This window comes from Ahaetulla prasina, chromosome 2, assembly GCF_028640845.1.
Source record: "Ahaetulla prasina isolate Xishuangbanna chromosome 2, ASM2864084v1, whole genome shotgun sequence".
Taxonomy (NCBI): Eukaryota; Metazoa; Chordata; class Lepidosauria; order Squamata; family Colubridae; genus Ahaetulla; species Ahaetulla prasina.
Window position 1 is genome coordinate 119,503,532 of NC_080540.1, and position 23,851 is coordinate 119,527,382.

The following is a 23,851-nucleotide window of genomic DNA, read 5'->3' on the forward strand; positions in this document are numbered from 1 at the left end:
TCCCTGATGGCCCTGGCCCCATCTCTGCCTCCGATGCAGAGCTCTTGTCCGAGCCTTCCCCAGACTCCAGGACTGGCCCATGTTCCTCCCCAGCCTCCTCACTGTCCGACTCTGCTGCCAGCTCCACAGGCTGCTGGCGGACCACAACACTGATGTAGTCGGTGTGAGTTTAAACTCAGGGGATGGTAGAGGACAGGAATGCCTGGAAGAACGTTGTCCGTGGGGTCGCAATGGGTTGGGCACGACTTCGTGACTAACAACAACAAAGTTTAATTTTAAAGAGCCTTTACTTCTAACCAATTACATTTTCACTGAATATACAAAATAATTTTTAAAATGTAGTGTTTCTGTTAACAGAATATTGTAAAATATAATGATGTAAATGGTTTATCATTTCTGTAGCATATATTGTTCTTAAGATTCTAAGATTCCAACCAGTAGTGGATTTCAATTTCGGCTGCTATCGGTTCACTCGTGGGCGCGCATACCCTCACGCGCAACACTTCTGTGCATGCGCAGAGATGTCTTGGTGAGTGGGCGGAGCCTCCCACCACTGATTGGGCAAACTGGCAGCAACCTACCACTGATTCCAACTGATGGGTCGACTATTCCATATTTGTTTATTCATAGTTTCTACTTTACAAGACTATCAGAGTCTTTGTTTACTTAAAGCTATGAAAGCTATGTCATTGTCTCTTTCATACAACTTCATATTTCTATAAGTTATTACTCTGCTGTTTTTTAATGTTGCTCCAAACAATTATTTTTGCTTTTCTTGGTTTTAGATTAAATAAATTTAAAATTATATTCAATTTTCTCTTTATAGTAGTGAGAATCACTTCGTATCATTTTATATTGCAGTACTGGTCTTAATGTGTTGCTTTGGTTTTTTAGCTATTTTTTTTCATTTATTATTATTTATCAGCTAAATCGTTTCAGTTTTTTAAATTACTCCTATCATGTTGGGATCATCCTGCTTTTCCAAATGGCTTGTACTTGAAGTATTTTGTGGCAAATTGGAAGACTTTTTTTGGCAGTAATGAATTCCCTTATATGCTTTTCATATATTTTTATTGAACATCTGCTTTTCTATGTAAACGATAACTATCAGTATCAACACAGATTGATTAATTATTATGATGGCAGTGTTGGAAATGTCAAATTTATCTACCACTCTTTGACTATGGTATCATCTTCTCCCAACCAGGTGCATTTTAATCTACCTTATTATTAACATCTCCTCATAGCACAAATCTCTTGAAATTCATAGCTCACAGCTTTTCAAAAATACATTGGAAGGGATAGCAACATGCTAGGTGGCATTTGCTTTCAATTCTAAATCCAGAGGAGGTCTTCCTAAATAGCTTATAGCTCAATAATGTTGACTGAAGATATGATGGTTTTAGCATTCAAAGTTCCTCATTCCTGCTGCTCATAGTCAAAAAAACATCCATTGTCAAACTTAAAATTTAAATATCATGAATTCAATAACATGATTACAAGTTCCTCAGAGAAGGGAGCTAAAAGAGACAGCTGTTAGGAAGAAAGAGCAGCACATTATGAAAGAGATCCTTGTGTGCTGGCTGTGAGAGGCTTTAAGATGCCGGCTGAACTGAATTACCCTCAGTGTGATATCCTGACAAAAGTGAGAGAATTCTTCTGGTCAGCAGGACACACATTATAAGATCACTTTTCTCACTTTCACGAACTATCCTGAATACCTCCTGCTCCATCAGCTAGCCACCAAGCCCTTTGCTTGCAAGCATTGAGAAGCAGGTTTTGTAAAAACAGGTTTACGCCGGCATTTCTGTATTATTAGATTATGTACTATTTACAATCCACCCTAGTAATATTCCACATGTATGGTGAAAAAAAAGATAAACAGCTCAAAATGTAAAATGAGCCTGGAGTTCCATCAGTGTTGTTGGGTTTTTTTGTCTAGTAATTAGCCCAACTTAAGGTAATATATTATGTCAAAAGTTAAAATAAATAGATAGATGATAGATAGATAGATAGATAGATAGATAGATAGATAGATAGATAGATAGATAGATAGATAGATAGATAGATGATAGATAAATTTAAGGCTTTATCTGAGGCCTTCTATCCTAATGTCAGATATCTCTTTGCTGTCTATATTGGAAAATATTAATTCATATACAAGGATCTATGTAACAATTTATTGTATTGTATTTACTTAAAAGATGGGAAAAGAAGGTAACACAAGATTTCCAATGAAGAAATTACTTTCAAATAAGATATTCCGAGTTCTTTGAGGTAGGCAATGTCAAGTTGACTTTGTATATAAATATACAAATAGGATGAAGACTATTGCTAACATAGTGTAAGCCGCCCTGAGTCTTCGGAGAAGGGTGGGATATAAATGCAAATAAAAAAAAACAAGTAACAGATGCAATAAAGATTCCAGGAGTGTTCTTCATTGTTGCAAGACAGACTAACAGAATCTTGGAAAGTTATCAGTTTTTCTCTATTTCATTTTATGCTAAAAAAAAATCATGGGAAAAAGATATTTTGAGTTTTTTCTCAAAAGTCCTCTTTCTCAGGACTGAATGATCTTTTCTAAAATTCTATTCTATTTTATTTTATTTATTTTATTTGTCACAAAAGTATATACTGTATAAGCATAAGCATGAAATAACTATACGATATATAAGCATAAATATAATCATAAGTATGTAATAACTATATGAAATTGGATACAATCAAAGGGAACATTAGGACAGGAACGGTAGGCATGATGCTCTTATGCATGCCCTTTCTAATTCCTCTCTTACTAGCTCAGTAATTCCTTCTCCCCTCCCCTCCCCTTTCCTGTTCAGGTTTATAGATTTTCACAGATACCCATAGTTAGGGAATTTGGGGTGGAAAATCTCTTGCCCATTTCCTCCCAATTTTTTCCTGCCTCTTTTGTGGAGGACAGGCAGTCCACATCTTTCCCTCTTTTGATTTGTCATTCCTATCAGTGCCACAAGTAGTTCTCACACCTTCTGTATCAAGTTGGGTGTTATTGTTGCTATACAGCACCTGAAAGTAATTTAAGTATTAATAATGTAAGAACCAGTATTTCTATAAAAAGGATCACTTTTCTCAGATATTTCCCTTGGGTTCGTATTCAACAATTTAGCACTGTATTTGATTTGGAAAATATCTCATGTACCTTGCAAACTTCCATTTCAGTGTAAGGAATTAAATATTAATTAAAAATGGGTTGATTTCAGTGTAATATGTTTGCAGTTATTGTCTACAGCAGATCTACATATGCTCTAGAAAAAGTTTGGTATATTCCTCAGTATATCACAAAAACATATTGCCAAATACTAAATTTTAATGTTACCAAATGGGAAAATAAAATTAGTTGTGTTAACTAATTTGATCTGTTTTAAATGTGAATTAAATTGAAATTCTTATTTTAATTTGTCACAAAAGTATATATGTATAAGCATAAGCATGAAATAACTATACGATATATAAGCATAAATATAATCATAAGTATGTAATAACTATATGAAATTGGATACAATCAAAGGGAACATTAGGACAGGAACGGTAGGCATGATGCTCTTATGCATGCCCTTTCTAATTCCTCTCTTACTAGCTCAGTAATTCCTTCTCCCCTCCCCTCCCCTTTCCTGTTCAGGTTTATAGATTTTCACAGATACCCATAGTTAGGGAATTTGGGGTGGAAAATCTCTTGCCCATTTCCTCCCAATTTTTTCCTGCCTCTTTTGTGGAGGACAGGCAGTCCACATCTTTCCCTCTTTTGATTTGTCATTCCTATCAGTGCCACAAGTAGTTCTCACACCTTCTGTATCAAGTTGGGTGTTATTGTTGCTATACAGCACCTGAAAGTAATTTAAGTATTAATAATGTAAGAACCAGTATTTCTATAAAAAGGATCACTTTTCTCAGATATTTCCCTTGGGTTCGTATTCAACAATTTAGCACTGTATTTGATTTGGAAAATATCTCATGTACCTTGCAAACTTCCATTTCAGTGTAAGGAATTAAATATTAATTAAAAATGGGTTGATTTCAGTGTAATATGTTTGCAGTTATTGTCTACAGCAGATCTACATATGTTCTAGAAAAAGTTTGGTATATTCCTCAGTATATCACAAAAACATATTGCCAAATACTAAATTTTAATGTTACCAAATGGGAAAATAAAATTAGTTGTGTTAACTAATTTGATCTGTTTTAAATGTGAATTAAATTGAAATTCTTATTTTAATTTGCCCCAATTTTTTGAGTAAAATACCACAGAAATATTACAAGAAATATCAAATATAAACCTCAGTCCACAAAAAATTGGCAGCGAATCTGCAATTTGTCTTGAGAGACAGAGAATGTTTCCAGTGTTTGCAATATGATACAGTTTCTTTACATAGATCAGGACTGAAGAATGAATTATTGTGCTAATGGAAAGGCTAATAAGGGGAAAAAACAACAACTATGTGTTGTGGAGGATCTAGGACTGTGTTGGTGAACCTTTTGGCACCAAGTGCCAAAACGGGAGCGTGCATGCCGGAAACTGGAAGAGCAGCTCCCTGGTGCGCATGCGCGTGCCGGGAAGATGATCTTCTGGTTTCTGGCATGTATGCACACTGGCCAGCTGTTCTTTGCACGTGCATGCGTGCCAGAAACCGGAAGTGGCTGGTGTGCATGCATGTGCCACAAACCGGAAGAGCAGCCACCTGGTGTGCGCATGCACACCGGGTGACTGTTCTTCCCGTTTCTTGTGCTCCTGCGTGTGTGAAGACCAGCTGGCAGGCGCATTGGAACCCGGACGAACAATGGGTGATGGCTTGCTTGCCCGGAAAGATGGCTCTGGATGCCACTTCCAGCACGCATGCCATAGGTTCACCATCACAGATCCAGGAGAAAGAGAGGCAACAGGGAATTATCAAGATGCTCTGGACTTCAGTTTTGATAATCCTTTGTCACTGGCCATAGTGGATGTAGCTGATGAGGGTAACAGATGTAGAACATGGCATATCTTTGATTTTACATAAGAGATTTTTATAGATATTCTGAAAAGGATCTTTGTAAGAGTAAAATATTAATACTTTTCAAATGCTTGAGAACCGGTTGTTAACTTTCTGAGCAGTTTGGCAAACTGGTTGTTGGAAGAAATCATCAGGGCAGAGAACCGGTTGTTAAATTATGTGAATCCCACAACTGATTCCAACGATATATAGACAGAGTTGTATCACTGTTTGCATTAACTGTTTAATTTCTCATTATTTTATCATTTACTTTTTAAATTAGCTGACATAACATAGCTTGAATTTCTGAACTTTACAAGTTTATTTTGGAAAGGTACTTTGCTATTAAAACATATATGGAGTATGATTACATAAATACTAGTTATAATTTATAAAATTCCTGTCCTGCTCTTTTCATTAAAGATATCAAGAACTGTGTAGATAAAAAAGAGAAATATTATACTTTGGAAAACTGGCTTCAGTAGCTAGAATTTTAGACATGTACGAAACCATTTTACCTTTTGCTTGCCATCACCAATAAAAACAGTTATTTTAGAATGATGTATGTCATTTTAAGACAGTATGTCTTAAAAGTATTTCCTAAATAAATATTTACAAAATTGTTACTACTGTATATCATAATATCCACAATGTCAGTATTTCCAACTAAACACAATCTTTATAAAATGTATGAGTACAACCCAAAATATTGGTCATATATTTTACATCTACAGAATTATATTTACTAAAACTGTCAGGCATGAAGGACCAGGTCAACATGTGAAGGTTCAATTAAACTGATTTGTTGCTAAAATCTATGCATAGGAATCTTCTCAACTAATGATTAGCACCTGCTTAGAGTTAGGTAGGGTCAGCGACATTCAAGAGGGTTGGATTTAGTTTTCTTTTGGATACCTAGGGTTACTAGGCTGATCCCCCTCTTCACTCCATCCCTAGGTTCTAACATCTCTTCTCCTACTGAAAACACAAATTTCTTCTTGGTTTTAAAGATATAAAGATTTAATCAAAATCACTTACATTAAATCAACAGCCATAATCTAATTATATTTTGAGACATCTCTTACTTAATTCAGTAATTTTTACTTCTGTAGAAGTACAATGAAGTCAGGTACAATGTAATCGGCTAAGTACATGAACTGGAAAAAAAATTCAAGAATAAGGCAATGGCAAACTACACTTCCAATGCTACCAAGAAAACTGCATGGATGTAGTCACGAAGAATTGAGATCAGCTCAAGGGATTTTTTTTAATTTATAACATCTAGAGCAGCAGTCCCCAAACATTTTGGCACCAGGAACTAGTTTCGTAGAACCCAATTTTTCTATGGACTGGATGGAAAGAGAAGGAGCATGCAACCTAGATCCATCACATGCGCAATTTACAGTAGGATTCACACTCCTATGAGAATCTAATATCTGATGATTTGAAATGTAGCTGAGGCAGTGAGGGGGAGCAGCTGCAAATACAAATGAAGCTTTGCTTGCTTGCTCGCTCACCCGCCACTCTCCTCCAGTTGAGGGGCTTAGTGCCTAATAGGACACGAACCAGTCCATGGCCGAGGGGTTGGGGATCCCCGATCTAGAGATTTACAAACTAAAAATCAATGGCTACAAAAATAGTACTTTGACTGGTAGATGGAAAGAAATATCAACACTGTTTATTAGAAAATATTAGCTATCCATAAGTTGAAGCTGAATCCATTGTAAAGTAAGCAAAAGGCATAAAGGAGCAGTAAAGATCAGCATATGACTAAGTAGATGTTTTTATTGCAGTACTGGTTGATATTTGGATCTTCATGTTTGAGCAGGTAACTCAAGTTACAAAATGCAAAGTTGATAATAACTGAAATCAAACCTCAAGTATTGTTTTCTACTTCTCTCTCTCAGAAAATGAACGTTGAAATGAATACTGAAGACATTTCTTGTCTTCACTTTTACCAGCAGAAACAGGATCACAAACACACTGTAGGCCAAAAAAGCCACACTGGGACAGAGGCCCATTGTTTTTTAGCAGTCTTAAGAATTCTGTTAATGCAAGACAGGATTAGTCGTCTTGCACTGCATTTAGAGTTTGTTTTAAAAAGAGACACATAATTTTTACAAAATATTAACTTTGTATCCATATGATTACAAAATTATTTAAATGTATTTTAATATTTTTTAAAAAAAATCTTAAGAAATGTAAGGTTTTGTCATGGTCTAGAGAAATTTAGAAAATATTTGATAATGTTACCAAATTCTTCATCATCTTGATCAGGGGTGTCAAACTGGCGGCCCACGGGCCAGATGTGTCACATGCAGGCCATGCCCACCCCCACTCCGTGAAGGGGGAAAACATCCCAATACGTCATGTGACGGCAATGAGTTTGACACCTGTGATCTTGAATAAATTCATCAAAATTTTAGCAGCAAAAATGAAACCAAACTAACTTTTCACACACACAAGAAAATATGAAGGATACATCAATTAATTCCCCCATTCCCAAAATGTGGCGTCCACTTCCAGAGCATGGTCAGCAGTTTTACTAAGCAAATATAGTCCATGTTTAGTGACCACAATTGGGACTGGCAACTCTTGTCACTAAGCAAAGCAGCTGTTACTGTAAATGGAAATTCATGTGACTGCAACGGTGCTTTTTGGCTCAAAACTGAGAGTTCACACATTTCACTTTTGCCTACCTTCCGACCTCCTTCCCTTCCTTTGGAATGGTAAAACCAGGACTGGGATAATTAACAAGAAGCAATTAATATTCGTATTTACACTGATTTGAGAGGAAAGGATTACAAGAGAATAAGCAGGCTCACAATGGGAATACATATCGAAAGCAATACTGGCATTGGCAGCTTCAAGTGCATTACATAACCTGCTGCATTCCCCACTAAGTGCCTACTTACTACTCTCTTGTAATCCTTTCATCTCAAAACTTTCTGCTGGAGAGTGGAATTAATGAGGCATAAGAGAAATTGCCTTTGCAAATTGCTTGGTCATTTTCCCCCTTCACAAAAGGGAGAGATTGGAGAATATATAGGCATACAATGGGGAATTATTTGGGCTCTTTATGTAGCTGCAAACACCAGCACATTGCTTTCAATGTGTATTCTCCACTGTATTCTTCTTTACTTTCTTGTATTTCCTTTCTATTCAATCTGTCTGCTCTAAAATCAGGAGAGGGGAAAAACAACAACAGGATATTACGTTCTGATGGCAATGCCAATCATATGATTGAGACAGTACTGGCATAACTTCAAAAGGTCACTGAACGAGGCTGTTGGTATGAGGATTACCTATAGCAAGGATGTCAGACTCGCGTTATCAAGGTGGTGTCCCATGACATATCGGGACTTTCCCCCCATCACTAAACCGGGCTGGGGCGGAGCCAGCATATGACACATCTAGCCCACGGACCGCGAGTTTTACACCCCTGACCTATAGAAATAATCTGAAAACTATCATAGAAACTAGCTAACTGAAAACAACACTCTCAATAATAATAAGTTTTATGTTGATTTATCCTTCCAGTGGAAGTTTCCTTCCCCAAAATCTCAGCCTGGATAGGTGCCTCTAGACAAGAAACGAAGCACCTCAACCAATTAAATAAATAAATCTCACACTTGTTCTTCTGGCTAAGCATACTTGGGCAATTGGTCAAATTCTTATTCCTCAAAATGCCAATTTATCACATGTAGCCTACAACTGTAATTTTCACCTTGTCTGATTAGTTGAGGTGGGAATTTTATCATGCCATCTCAGGTGCATTGCAAACCTATCTATGGTCAGGATTCTGAAAGAAGTACCTTTGCAATAGTTACCTCTTACAACAAACCTATGGCAATTTCCTATACAATTTCCCATGCAAAATGTCAGTGATACACCATTATATACTGCTGAAAGGAGAACGTTCATTCAGCTCATAATAAACCAATTATCAAAAATAAAATATAAGTGATTTCTGATCCAATTTCCAGGTGCACCACATACTGAACTGCAAATATCAACTTTTAGCTAAAAAAAGAATGGCTTTCAGTCATTCTGGCTGTGAAAGGTGAACCTGAAAATGTGTGAGTGAGGCCTAACGAAATTTCACAGCTTCTTAGGAAGCATGCTTTTCAATGCTCTGCATATTTCTCTTTGTTTCTTCATGACCAGAAAGAGCTAACAAAGTTGGGAAAAAAAAGAAAAAGAAAAAATAGGCAAGCAGAAAGACATTTATATACTTTTTAAAATCCAGCTATTTCTGAATGTCATTTGGAAAACATTTGTGCAGGCATTCATTTTACTTATATGTAAATAAAAATATCCATTGATGGATTTTCAGCCCATAATTAAATATCAAGGAAGCAATAATAATAGCAGATATAAAAATATAACAGAGATCAGGGTTAATACTAGTATATCCAATTTTTAACATCTAAAATTAATAATTCTGATACATTCCACACAATATTTGCCATAATGGATTACTGTGGGGAAAACTCTTTTTGTCTGTTGCAAAAAAAACTACATTTGACCATGAAAAAGGGATATTTTTTTATAATAAAATAGCTTGATAGAACATACAGAAAAATAAACTTTACACAGTTCCAAGGAAATGGTACCCAACAATTAAAATTCAAAAGCCACAACTCTCCAATGGGCAGAATTCTATCATGTAGAGATTTGATATTGTATTTATTATCACAGTAATAATAATTATTTCTATAATTACAGGTACTATTTACAATTCATTTAGTGACTGTTCAAAGTTACAATGGCACTGAAAAAAATGACTTGATGACTATTTTTCACACTGACAACCATTACAGTATCCCCGTGGTCATGTGATCAAAATTCAGATGCTTGGCAACTGACGCATAGTTATGACAGTTGCTGTGTCCTAGGGCCGTGCAATCCCCTTTTGCAACCTTCTGACAAACAAAGATAATGGGTAAGTTGGATTCACTTAGCAACCACATTACTAATTTAACAGCTGCACTGATTCAACTTACGGTAACTGTGGCAAGAAAAGTCGTAAAATGGGGTAAAATTCACTTCACAAACATTTCACTTAGTAAGTTAGGGCTCAGTTGTGATTGTAAGACGAGGACTACATGTATCGTATTTTTACACCTCCTAAATTTCTTCTAACATCAAATCTTTTTGATTAAGGGTACGTTTCCTTGCTTCACTGTATGTAGACTTTGTTAGGAGTCAAAACATACATGGTATTCTAGCATGTGGTGGGGTCAATTTGGAGCAGCCAATTGACATATCCAAACAAGGTTTTTATTCTGCAATTATTTCAATTACAATTTAAAAAAATCTGTAACCTTAATATCTTTTCCCACCACTTATTTAACCTTCTACATGAACACAATGCACATACGCTAAAGAGGAAATTATGAGATGCCTGGATTGTAGGACCGCTAACTAAAAACACTCCAAGACTAGCTTCCCCATCCCATCTAAAAGATACAGCACACAAGCAGTTTTGTGGACTTCCTTCCTATAAGCCTTTTGTGAGATTTAAGGCTTCATTTCTGCTCTTTAATTCACCTTTATGAAAAAGAGTCCAAACTATTAGCTCCCACTCACATCAGTGCAATCACATTGTATATTTTATGTCCCCAAACAGAGTAAAAAGAGAAAGGGTTGCCTGCAGCTTGTAAAAGTTTACTCAATCCCATATGCAGAAATTGTTAACAAAAAATGACCATGCTTCCTAATAAAAAAAGGTAAAGCTTTCCTTTGTCCAACTGTGTCCCTAAAACTAGGATACATTTTATCATGTTCCTGTATATCTTAAACAAACATACTATAGCCATGTTATATATTTCCAGTCTTAATCCAATTATCCACAGCATAAGAATCACATTTAGATCTTTCTGTGATTTTGTTCTTGACTTGTTGGATAATTCTTTCATATTCATCTCAGGGTGCTCTCTGAACTCTGGCTTATCTATGGAGCAAGAAATAAAGCCTTATGAAGCCTGCCATTATGTAGCACTAGACTTACCTGTGACTTCACAGTCTTCCAAAACAGCATCTGAATCTTGATGAATAAATAGGGATAATAAATTGATACACTCTTTATGACTATACATCTCAGTCACTTTCCCCTCTCTATTCATGGCTTCTAGTTTTTCTGAAAAATTTGGGCCAGCCTCTCTCAGATCAATCCCCCCTTCCTTTGATGCCCTCAACAAAGCTGTGTGCTCAAGAGATGTTTTTGCATCTTTAAAAAAAGCAGGAATTCTCGCTTCACCTTGGGAATACTCAAGGGCAATAAGATCCTCTTTGTTTGACACAAGGGTCATTGGCACAGCTTTTTCTTGGTCATCCTCATGCTCTTTCTCCTGTTCTGATAAAGCAGTGGAAACCGATTTCTCCATTCCTTGTGGATTCCGCTGTGTCAATTTCACAAACCAAACATCAAGGCTTTGGTGGATTTGCAACAATTACTGCCAGACAACCTATAATAAAAAAGGTATCATAATGTCTCATGTTTAGAATAATTTAGAAGGATGAATTTCACACAAGTCCTTTTTCAAATATGTTGATTGAAATTTAATGTACCTGTTACAAATATTTATTATGTGATTCAGAAAAAATGTCTCTTGTCTAGGGGTAGAGATAATTTCTGGAGTAGAATGAAACAATTTCGTTCAACAGAATTGAATAATATACACCAAGTCAAACATGTTTTATTTACAGCCTTGTCTTGCCTGTAAGACAGTTTAACTCAGATGCAAAGCTATAACATAGGTATCACAGCCTTCAGGAGGATATTGATATATGGTTGGAGTAAACCAAGAAACTCTTGAGATTTTAAGCATCAAACTTGACTTCGAGCATCAAGCTTTACTGCCCTATACAGAGCAGACTTGAGTAAAGTCACTTTAATATGTACTGCAGAAGACAAAGATACGACATACATATTTTGCAGCCTTGACCGTTAGAGTTCTATAGTATTAGAGTACTATCAACTTGATTTGTGGCACGTTGGTTCTATACACAGTGTGTAGAACAGTGTTTAAAGAAATATATTCATGAGAAGTATGTCTCAGCTGCATTTTATCTATTATGGGATAATTCATCAAGTCATATTCTGAAATAAAAGTATAATCTGAATCTTACATGACATGCATGAACAAAGACAGTTGTCTAAATGTATGCATGGGAAGGGAAAGAGAAAAAAAGCAGTAGCAAACGTATCTCTCTCAGACAGGAAGCTTTAATTCTTGGTCACTTAAACGTATGACCAATCTTTATTGCAGATACAATCAGTCAGCATATATTCAGCTGTGTTATGCAAGTATTAAATATAGAATTGCAATCTACATACAATTCAATGAAATGCAAATCCTAAAAGGAAAACACAATTTTCTCCAAAGAAACATAACTACCTACACCTAGGATTTATATTGAGTTTATTGAAGATGAAGATACATTATGGTGGAAAATTTGCATCAGACTGACAATTCTCAAATCCTTTGTTATACATATTTTAACATTTCACTCTAGTTGTCTACCAATTCCAAGCCAATTAAATCATCAAGGGAATTAACTCCTTACTGTTCTGTAAGGAGTTACTACAGAATAAATCAGAAAAAAACAGTGCCAAAACAATAAATAAATAATATTAAGCATCAGTTAACTCAGTATTAAAAAAAAACTTTTTAAAGAGTCTGAGATAAACAGGTTTACTACCTGACACCAAAGGAACCATAAAATAACTATCAGACAACCTTTTTTAGAAATGGCATTCTCTATTCAGGAGGTCAGCCTTCCAATAACCATCCGCCAATCTCTATTTGGCAGAAGACACCTTGAGCAATCGTCCTGACTCTTAAGGTGTTCATGTAATTTTGCCATGATTTCTATTATCTCTTTACCCAACTAAACTAACTGCCCATGTGACCTTATTTCTTTCTGTATAAACTCTTCTTTCAAAGTAAGATAAAACTGGTTGAGATTACGTTTAAGTAACTTTTTTATAAAAAATCAATGTCTATATTTAATTTGGAATTCCATGATGTCTTACATAAGAGTCTCAAACCTTTTTGGCCTGTGAGACCATTGGAGTTTTGAGGAAGATATGATTACTATCATAAAATGCCTGGCATGAATTGTGGCTAATATGTAGTATTGGAGCAAACTATTCCTTTTTAAAAAAGGAAAGCAGGTGAAATTAGAATGCAAGCACGCTGTTTTAATCCCATGTTTATTGTATCAATTCTCAAAAAGGTTATCTAATTTTTTTTTTGAAAAATAAGTTTCCCAAATAGAAGATTAACTTTGAAATTACCGTACTTCCTTTCAAATGCAAAAATCAGCAAACCCCATAGTGCAAATATAATCATTCTTTCACAATCATGTTCAACAATAAATAAATAAAAAGAGAAAGGGAGACAGACCTGGTTCACATCCAAGTTTCTTTATCCTGAATTCCTACATAAATGACAGTTGACTATGTTCACATAACTAAGCCATGAAAAATAATTTACAGACCACAAGGACTTACTTATACTCAGTATAAGCCAGTTTTCAGCGTTTTTGTGCTGAAATCTCGGCTTATACTCGAGTATATCTGACTTATACTCAGTTTTGTTTTTTTAAGCCCCTCGGCATACTCGAGTATATCTGACTTATACTCGAGTTTTTCTTCTTTTTCACATTTTGCGGACGGTAGAAGCCCTGCGGTGCAGTGAAGGCGGGGGCCGCCAGCCTTCTCAGCTGAGGGAGGAGGTTTCCCCAACGGTGGTGCCTCATTCCACCTCGGCTTATACTCGAGTCCCAGTTTACCCCAGTTTTGGGGTAAAATTGGGGACCTCGGCTTCTCTCGGATGAAAAATAATTTACAGACCACAAGGACTTACTTAATTGTAAGCCAGTCCCCTCCCAGCCACATTAACATTTCAAACATTGGCAACCTTCAGTCTCAAAAGACTATGGTATCATGCTCTGGAGAGAGGTCCTAAAACAGCGTCTGGTATGACTAAAAAGGCCAATTTGAGAGTGGCAATCCCTTCCACACCGAGGGCAGATACTGTTGTGACTCCGGCCCCCAAGCCTGTCCTCATGGAGCAGGAGGACTCGAGATTGAGGGAGAGGAGCCGACAAGGCCTCCCTCTCCAGGTCCCTCCTTCCTGGCAACACCTCAAGTGCTGGCAGAAGGCCAGGAAGAAGGCGTGTCAGAGCCTCCACAGATAGAGGACGAGGAGGATCAATCCTGGATAGACCCTAGGCACCATTGGCAAGAGAGGCGTGCGCAGCAGAGGAAGAGGTGTGGCAGGCCCAGAGAGTGCTGAGTCACTGAGCCACACCCCACAGGGGATAAAAGCGGGTGGGGCTGCCATCTGGCCCTTGTGACGGACAAAAGCTACTAAGGGTGAACTGCATCATGTGAGTTTCAGAGAGTTTTTGGATTTAAGGCTTGGATTTTCGTGAGTAATTCTTGACCATTCTGTAGACTCCTGGTTGCTTCGGCGATGGACTGTAACACAATGACTCTTGATAAGAACTTGGCAGGCACTGGGGTAATCGCTGCCAGAACTTTCCTTTGCCAAAGAGAACCAGGCCAACTTGTAAATAAATTGCTGGCAGACGTTCTTCGACACGGGTGTTTTCTTAGGTGAGGTGAAGGGGACAGAACAGATACATTCTGTCCGCTGGCCAGCCCCCAGATTTCACTGGTTCCGGGACTGCCTCTTTGCCTCAGCCTGCCAAACAAGTGTCTCTTCAAATTGGAGAAGGCCATGTTGTGTCTTTAGCCTCCACGCTGAATGATCAGAGGTCAAGGTTTCCCATTAATGTCCATTCCCAAGGCCTTTAGATCCCTTTTGCAAATATCCTTATATTATGTGGTCTTCCTCTAAGGCACTTTCCCTGCACTAATTCTCCATATAGGAAATCTTTCAGAATCTGACCATCAGCCATTCTCACGACATGCCCAAGCCAGCATAGACGTCGCTGTTTCAATAGTGTATGTATGCTAGAAATTCCAGCGCGTTCTAAGACTGCACTATTTGGAACTTATAGGGCTGGGAAGTGGCTCACCAGGCTAATGCAGCCTATTATTAACACACAGCTGCCTGCAATTACAATTACTGCAGGCTCAAGTCCCACCAGGCCCAAGGTTGACTCAGCCTTCCATCCTTTATAAGGTAAGTAAAATGAGGACCCAGATTGTTGGGGGGGCAATAAGTTGACTTTGTATATAAATATACAAATAGAATGAGACTATTGCCTTACACAATATAAGCCGCCCTGAGTCTTCGGAGAAGGGCGGGATATAAATTCAAATAAAAAACACAACAACTTTGTCATGCCAAGAATATGTCAGAGACAATGCATATGAAAGGTGTTCAACTTTCTCTTCTGCCGTGCGTAAAGGGTTCAAGACTCACTGCAGTACAAGAGTGTGCTCAGGACGCAGGCTCTATAGACCTGTGGCTGCTTTACCAATACGTTTATTCAGCTCAGTATCTAAAGAGAGTGTATCGGATATGGTTGAACCAAGGTACACAAAGTCATGAATGACCTCCAATTCTTGTGCAGAGATTGTAATACAGGGAGATAAATCCATGTCCTGACCCATGACTTGTGTCTTTTTCAGGCTGATTGTTAGCCCAAAGACTTAGCAGGCCTTGCTAAAACAGTCCATAAGTTGTTGAAGGTCTTCAGCAGTGTGAGCAGTAATGTCAACGAAGAGGAAATCTCGTAAACAATTCAGCTGGACTTAGACTTTGCTCTCAATCTAGAAAGATTAAAGAGTTTCTCGTCTGATCTAGTCTGGAGATAGATAACCTCTGTTGCAGTTCCAAAAGCATGTTTCAGCAAAAAAGATCCCAAATAAAGTTGGCGCAAGGACACAACCCTGCTTCACTCCACTTCAAATGTCAAAGGAATCTGATGTTAAGCCATCAAAAACTACAGTGCCTTTCATTTCCTCATGAACAGACCTAATGATGTTAATGAGCTGCGGTGGACATCCAATCTTGGAGAGAATTTTATAAAGGCCGTTCCTACTAACTAAGTCAAAAGCCTTCGTAAGATCTATGAAGGCCATGAAAAGTGGCTGTCTTTGTTCCCTGCATTTCTTCTGCAGCTGTCTAAGGGAAAATACCATGTCAGTAGTGGACCTGTTGGCTTGAAATCCACAGTGATTCTAGAAACTCTCTCTGCAATCACCTGGAGCCTCTTCAATACGACATGGGCAAGCAGCTTCCCTACGACACTAAGAGAGATGCGGTAGTTGTTACAGTCACCCCTGTCGCCTTTGTTCTTATACAGCGTGATGATATTTGCATCCTTCATGTCCTGTGGTACTCTATCTTCCCTCCAACAAAGACAGAAAATTTGATGCAATCCAGTGGAGATGTTCTCTTTGCAACACTGCAGAACTTCGGCAGGGATGTTATCTTTCCCAGGTGACTTGCCAGAGGCAAGGGAATCCAGGGCCATGTTTAGTTCTTCTAAAGTTGGCTCACTATCAAGCTTCTCCAAGACAGACAGGCACTCAATGTTATTTGTTATGTTATATTCTTCAGTTACGTTTTCTCTGGAGTATAACTCAGAGCAATGTTGCACCCAGCGTGCCATCTGCTGTGTTCGGTCCTGGATAACTTCATCTGTAGTAGACTTCAGAAAGGCAGATTTCTTCTCTGTTGGAACTAAGGCCTGCTGGATGCCATCATCAACATCCCCTTGATGTTGCTTATGTCAGCTGCTATCTGGATCCACGAGCAAAGCTGCAGTGTGTAAATCAAGTCACTGTTTTTCTATTTCGAAGATATTATATGTATATATTCTCTTCATCTGTTAAACAAATAACCATGCATTCTATTCCTTAATCAGACAAATATAGACATTCATCTTTTTCTCTTCCACTCTGTAAGGCTGATTTTTCCTCATTGAGTCAACCCTCCAATTTCCTCTCCCAGACTCTATTCTCTCCTATTTGTTGGCTCTCCCTACCTTCTCTCTAAAAGAATAGGACCAGTGGTGGGATCAAATTTTTTTTACTACCAGTTCTGTGGGCGTGGCTTGCTGGTCATGGCAGGGGAAGGATATTGTAAAATCTCCATTCCCTCCCAATCAGCTGGGACTTGGGAGGCAGATGGGGGTGGGGCCAGTCAGAGGTGGTATTTACAGGTTCTCTGAACGACTCAAAATTTCCACTACCAGTTCTCCAGAACTGGTCAGAACCTGCTAAATACCACCTCTGAATAGGATGAATTAATCCTTTTGACTTTCAAGCATACTTAGTTGCAACAAGTTGGAATAAGTCTGTTCCTAATTTAGCTGGTTGGAAAGCAGAACTGGCCTCCAACTGGCCTACCCTACTTCTATGGATATAAATTAAAATGCACTTTTCAATTATATAATTCTGCTAAATCATATTCAATTTCCAATCTACCATTCAATAATTTTTTTTCTTAAGTATCATTTCCAAATCAGTTTTTCCCTATGTGTCAAGAAGTTATAGACAAAACAGAAAAAAGCTTCTGCTCTTCTATTAACCTATGAAGCCCATTAATGGGATATTCTCACCAAGAAAACTAAACTCAGAATTCTAGCCGCTGAGATCATATTTTTAAAATAATTGTACATAGGATCTAGAATTTTAAGTATAAAAAAACTTTTTTCTCTCATTTCATCTCATAATATCTACTTTTTGCTTTGAATTATATATGAAGTGTTAACTACATCCTGCAGTGGTGAAAATGAAAACAGGCATATTAATTGAAAGCAAATATATTAGTCATCAACCACTTTATGAACCCATATACACTGAATTATAGTTAGCTTGAAAAAGATAAAAGACAAATTACTGTGGATGGTCATATAAACTGTGATCAAGCCACAGTTTGGGTAAACTATGTGTTTTGTCTATTATATGGCATTTATCACATTTGGATGACCAAATTGCTATTTATCAAATTTCTATAACTGCCCATCTCACAAGAAGCAAAAAAAAATACAAAAACAATAAGCAGTTATTAACACAAACATAGTTGTATTAAAAACATTATAAACACTGCACAGCATGTAAGGAAGTACCCCAGTGAGTACATGGGAGTTGGACAAAACTACTGCATTTCATTGTTCTTCATGAATAACATTTTAAACAATATACTAACAGAGAGATTGGCAATAGATATTATCTCATCTATAGTCAACAGTAGCTGGTTCTACTGGACTCAGATTGTTCCCTTAAACAGTAAGATTCAGACAATTCATTTGGAAGCAAGAAAACATGGTTATTTCATCCCCAAACCAATGCCAGTGGAAAAACAACAAATACAGTTACCACTAGGAGGAGATAGATATTCATAAGTGAAATTAAACGAGGCTGTGGCTGTCTAAATACATATACATGGTTTGTGGGTAAAAACAGAAGACAACCACTTCACAGTTTTCTCACAATGTCATATTTGCTATACTTTTATTCTATATAAATTGTTCTTGAATGACAAATTGACCTCCACCCAAAGGTCAACAGTCTCTTCAACATGCCTCCTCACAATCTGCTTTGCTGTGGCAAGTACCGGTATCTAAATTGACCTTATAACTATTTGAGTTTGCAAAGATGCTACACCAGATCAGCAGAATGATGGTAAACTATAATTTAGTTTTTAACATAGCTGCCCTAACCTACCTCCAACGTTCTTCAATTGGGACCTTTGTGTCAAAGAACTAAATAAGACAAGCCACTAATTTCTGATAAGTTTAATGCAGATACAGCATACTGAATACAGTGGATTAATACACTGCCAGGATTCCCTTGCCATGCATCTTTGACAAGAAAGGCACACTTACTCAAGAAAGAAATCATGCTGAGTAATTAATTTATATCAGGTATAAACGTTAAAAAACAGCAAAGGCACTACAATTTGTTATTCTACAGTAGCCTTGCAAATGGAAAATGCAAAAAACTAAAACAGAAGCACTACCGCTTGCTTTTCATGAAATGAAAAATATCCAATAAAAACAAAATGGCTTTATTACCATAATTGTCCAAACCATCAGTCCATATATTAAGTCTGGGTTTATATATTATGTTAAGTCATGCTTTCTTCAATAAACTACAATAGTTGGATTCACACAGCACACTAAGCAAAAACCAAAGAAATCACATCGTGTATAATATGAAAGCAATTAAAAATATCATAGTTTGGACATTTTTCAAAATAATCTCACAAAAAACTGGAATAGTAATATGATCATTGCTGTTTAAATAAACCAAAACTTATGCATGTTTATTCTGAACTTGTGTCATTATATTTACAGTACTCTTAGAGAAGTATATGTAAAATTGCAGTGATGAGGAAGAAAATGGTACTTCTGCTTCCAGAACTTATAACAAAGTTATACAAATATAACTTCCCTTAATAAATTGTCATAGGTTGCTTTACAGTATGTACTGATATAATAAAATTTTATAAATGAAAGAGAAAAATTTGTGCAAGAGTTTGACATGTATAAAATGTTATTTTTATTTTAAAAGTAATAGCACCGTTCAGGCTAGGTCTCAGTTCTACAGAAATTACAATCTGAATTTCAACTATATAGAAGGCAAAGAAAGAAATGAGAAAGATAACAAAGAGAAGGAAAAGAATTGCCAAGAAATGTTTTCAGCAAATATTTTCCCTGCTATGAGTGATGCAGGGAAGTGAGTGATTATTAGCAAATAGAGGTCATAACTTTTCAGAAGCCTCTGTCTCGGCTCTTCTGTTTGGCAATAATACCCAGAAAGGGAAATTTAGAATGACCATCCTTTCCTTGCTACTTTGATTAATACCATTAGGGTTTGTATTGCCTATATGCATATAGAAACATTTCCACATATTTATTATTTTTGAATTTATGTGAAATAATACACCTATTATTGGTTAACAGATCAAGCATTGTATTTGAAAATTAGACAATGATTTTAATCATAAGAAGATTAAATGATTATAAAGGTGAATGTAACGGAAGAATTCAAAATGTATTAATAGCTCCTTAATAAAAAAAATGAATTCATTCTTTAAACTGTAACCAAAGACTTGGAAATTAGAAATACACATTTAATCAACACCTGCCTGAAAAAAATAAGCTGAAAACAAGTATCTTATGTCTAATATAACATTCTTTTATTATTGTTGTTTGTGCTTTTGAGTCAATGTGAGTCCTGATAAATGCCTGAACTAGTCTACAGTTTTCTTGGCAAGGAATTTGGAAGTGGTTTACCCTGCCTTCTTCCTAGGGCTAAGAGAGGAAGCTCAAGTCACCCAGCCACCTTCAGAACAAGGCAATTCTAAAACTCAGGATCTCACTGTTTTTAGTTTAATGTCTTAACTGCTATATCAAATAGTTCTCATTAATGTGTTGCAACACACTTTCCCTTTTGGTAAATTCCTGGGAGATGTATACAAACATATACTTAATCAATTTTCAATTATTAGTTAATAGACTTCCTATCACTTCATTAATTCAATAATGTCTTATGATGAATTCAGTAAACTGAAGAACATAACCACATACTACTAGGAAGCAACAAGGATTTCAGTTTTTTAACAACCATATAATCTGTAATTTAAGACAAGTAGCAATTGTTATGTGTGAACAGGAAAATGTATGTGTTCTGATTAAACCCTGATTGTTATTCTCCATATAAAAAAATAGTTTACAACATGTAAAAACCCTTCTCTCAAGGATCTAATCCCAAGTCAAAGCTTCTTCCATGAATATAAGAATTTCTTATTTTAATTTTTTTTGCTAATTGCAGATATGAAAGTTACTATCAAAACCGGGTAGTTTGTTAAATTGTATTTCACTGTTATATTTTGAAGCTCACATTCAATCTAGTTGAATATAGTTAGTTGAAGGGCAAGAATCTCCATAGCCCTTCTTAACATAGTACTATTGAGATTATTATAACAAATATTTATATAATGACCCATAAAATGCTATGATGGGCATTAAGACTACAGGATTAGGGAAGTTCTGAGCCTGTGTCAGTTGAATCTACTGGATAATCGTTCTATAGATACAATTGATGTATTAATTGCTTAAATTAGCAAAAATATAATGTACAGCTGACATAACGTGGATTGTACTTGATAGAACATTCTATTAAGTTTTTAAAGAATCACAAGCTTCTTTTATCATTTTTGCTATAATATACTTTTATCACTGAAACATCTAAGAACAGAATGTCAACATACATAAGGTAGTCTACCATGATAAGTGTCTCCTTTGAATTCTGCATTTTATAACTTTTCCCAATATCCAGGAGACAGCAGCGAAGCACTTGGTAAAGTAGTTCTTTGAAGCAAAACTATAAACGTGCTTGTTATATGTAGTTAAAGATATGTCCTTTTGGATAGCTCTTGTTATTACCAATATGATTATTCCATTCCTCCCTTTCTTACAATGTGTGTGTTCTTGTGTATGTTGTGTATGTGTGTATGTAAGTATTTCATAATAAGAAGGAAGAGAAATAGTAAGAATTTTCACTGGAAGCCAGTTTATTTAAATTCAATTAAAATTTTGTGAACTGGCAAGACAATTAAGATTAATATGTGGAAGAACCTCTAGTAAAGTAAACAAAAAAGGGATGATAAAAGATAAACATGACCCTTTTATAAATCTATCCCTAACATCATTGGTGCCTAAATTTAAAAATATTCTCTTTCCTTCTCAAAATGGTTAGTTTACAATTTCAGATGTGAACAATTAAAGATAGCGTTTATCCTTACTGATGATGAGTTAAGATTCATTTCATCACATTTTTGACATTACTTGTTCGTGTCACCATTCAGCACCCTATTAGATACTTCCTAATGGGAAGCACCAGCCTCACTCAGAAAACTCAGGTCTCAAACTATGACATATGCTGCTTTATTTCAAACACAAGCAGAATTTGGATAATGTGAATGTTATATAATAACGTTAACAGGAAATATTTCCCACAGGTTATAGAATCAAAGAATCCATAATAAAAAATACATGCCTGAGAATTCAGGTATATCCTGTTTCCAAATGTATTTTCTTCCAAATAAATAGATTTCAGATTGTGTGCCTAGGTACTGTAGTAATTGTTTCACTGGTTAGCTATTCAGGTAAGACCCTAGTAAACTGCTTGATTAAAAAAAAACATGCCAAATGAGCAGCCAGTTTCAGTGACAGGAACCTTAAAAGAATAATTCTACACCTTCTTACTAAGAAGCAGTTCCCATTGAGTTCAACTGAGTAATTGGATACAAGAGCGCAATCTTAAGGAAAATACATTTTATACACGCCATGCCTGTTATCAGCCACAAACCATGTCCACTATCCAGAACAGAGCAGCAGTTCAATTGTTTTGAGGTAGTTGAGGCTCAGCCCTTTCAGATGCAACAACTTCAAATTTCACAAAAACTTTGCCCAGGATTAAATCACCATAGGAATAATCCCCTATCCTGGACAATTTATTTCACTCACCTGGATGGTTTTACGCTTCCCTACCCCACCACCCCACCCCCATGCAAGAGGAATGCGAATGTAGTCCCCAACGAAGAACCTCCACACAGACAGACATGCACAAGCTCGCACCTTTGCATCGCCACCGTCCAAATCTTACCGCCAGTAGCTACATTCAGGGGTCCAATACTCATGAACCGCCGAGTGCCTTACAGGGCCACTCTCCCCCTTCCCCTGCACCTGTCCTGTCTGAAGTGACACCCCCCCCCAGCCTCCTCCTCCTCGACTCTTCCAGCTCCTCCGCTGTCCCCGGCCAGCCTCCACGGGACCTGTCATTTGCCCCGTGTGAAGGCAGCTGCAGGAGCCGACCACCCTCTCCTCGCGCCCCTAGTCAAAGGAGCCGGACCCGCCACCCCGCCCGTGGCCTACCTGCCACTCACCTCCCTGACAGCAGGACTGGTTTTGCGGGCACACTCTCGCCTCCCTGTCACTTGTCTCCCCCCCCTCCCGCCCCCCGCCCCGAAGCACCGCCTCCTGGCTCCCTGCTGGCTCCATCCCCTCCGGCCAGGTCCTTCTTCCCGGTTCCGCTCTGCCTCCCGGGTCACACTCACCATCCTGTGGCGGGGGCCGCTGCCGCCTCTGCCACCACCGCCACCACCCCCCGGGCGCTCAGGGTTGGGTCGGCTGTTCTGCTTGGCTCGGGCAGAACCGCTGCCGTCCCTTCCTCTTCGGTCCCCCGCCCGGCTCCGGCCTCTCCAGCAGCAGCAGCAACAGCAGTCGAGGCTGTCGCGCCGGGGACATGGCTCCTTTAAATCCCCCTCCCGCTCCGTCCCGCGAACTCCCCCCCTTCCCCCCCCCTCTCCTCCCTACCCGGCCAGCCCAGCTGCCTGGGCTGATCCGACCGCCTCTCCACCCCTCTTCCTTAGAGTCGCAGGCACAGAGCGTCTATAGCAACACAACGGCCGCAGCGCCATGTTGGGAGAAGCGAGGCGAGACGCTCCCCTCTGGCTCGCGGGTGACGTCACAGGCCGGGGCAAGGTAAGGGCCTCGGGCTCCATTCCACGGGAAGCCCCCGAGCAGCCTCTTAGCCAGGGATCCGGCGTCGCGAAGGGGAGGGGGGCGTGGGAAGCAAGCCGATGCTCCTCGCCGTGGCAACGTGGCTTCTTTGCAAGCCCCCCCTCCCCCCGCCTTGTGTCCGGAAAAGCGAGCCGGGGCGGAGCGACGTTGTATGCAAAGGCAGATGGTAATCGAGAGAGGAAGGAAAGGAACCGGACAGGTGTCCAGACTCCTCCGCCTTCAAACCTGGGCGACGCGGTCGCTTTACACGTGAGCGAAGTCTCCAGCCTGGCTCGCGTTTACTCGTGGCGCAAAACCCGCGCTTGAGCGAAGGACGTCAA

The 23,851-nt window shown here is 38.1% G+C and overlaps 1 protein-coding gene across 9 annotated transcripts in view; it reads right to left on the bottom strand.

Moving 5' to 3' along the window:
* The window catches only part of WIZ (WIZ zinc finger), an 85,010-nt gene extending 61,732 nt beyond the window's left edge, over window positions 1–23,278 (bottom strand). For 4 of the 9 annotated variants that reach the window (XM_058167146.1, XM_058167149.1, XM_058167148.1 and 1 more), the window contains exons 1-2: window positions 23,066–23,272; window positions 11,269–11,476 (exon numbers count right to left, since the gene is read on the bottom strand). In XM_058167146.1, coding sequence (XP_058023129.1) covers window positions 11,269–11,395 — 127 coding nt within the window. In that variant the 5' untranslated portion in view covers window positions 11,396–11,476; window positions 23,066–23,272. Of the gene's footprint in view, window positions 1–11,019; window positions 11,477–22,894; window positions 22,910–23,065 lie in introns of those variants that run through there. The other 5 variants (XM_058167143.1, XM_058167150.1, XM_058167144.1 and 2 more) reach the window with 5 other exon arrangements.
* Between the last annotated feature and the right edge of the window lie 573 nt (window positions 23,279–23,851).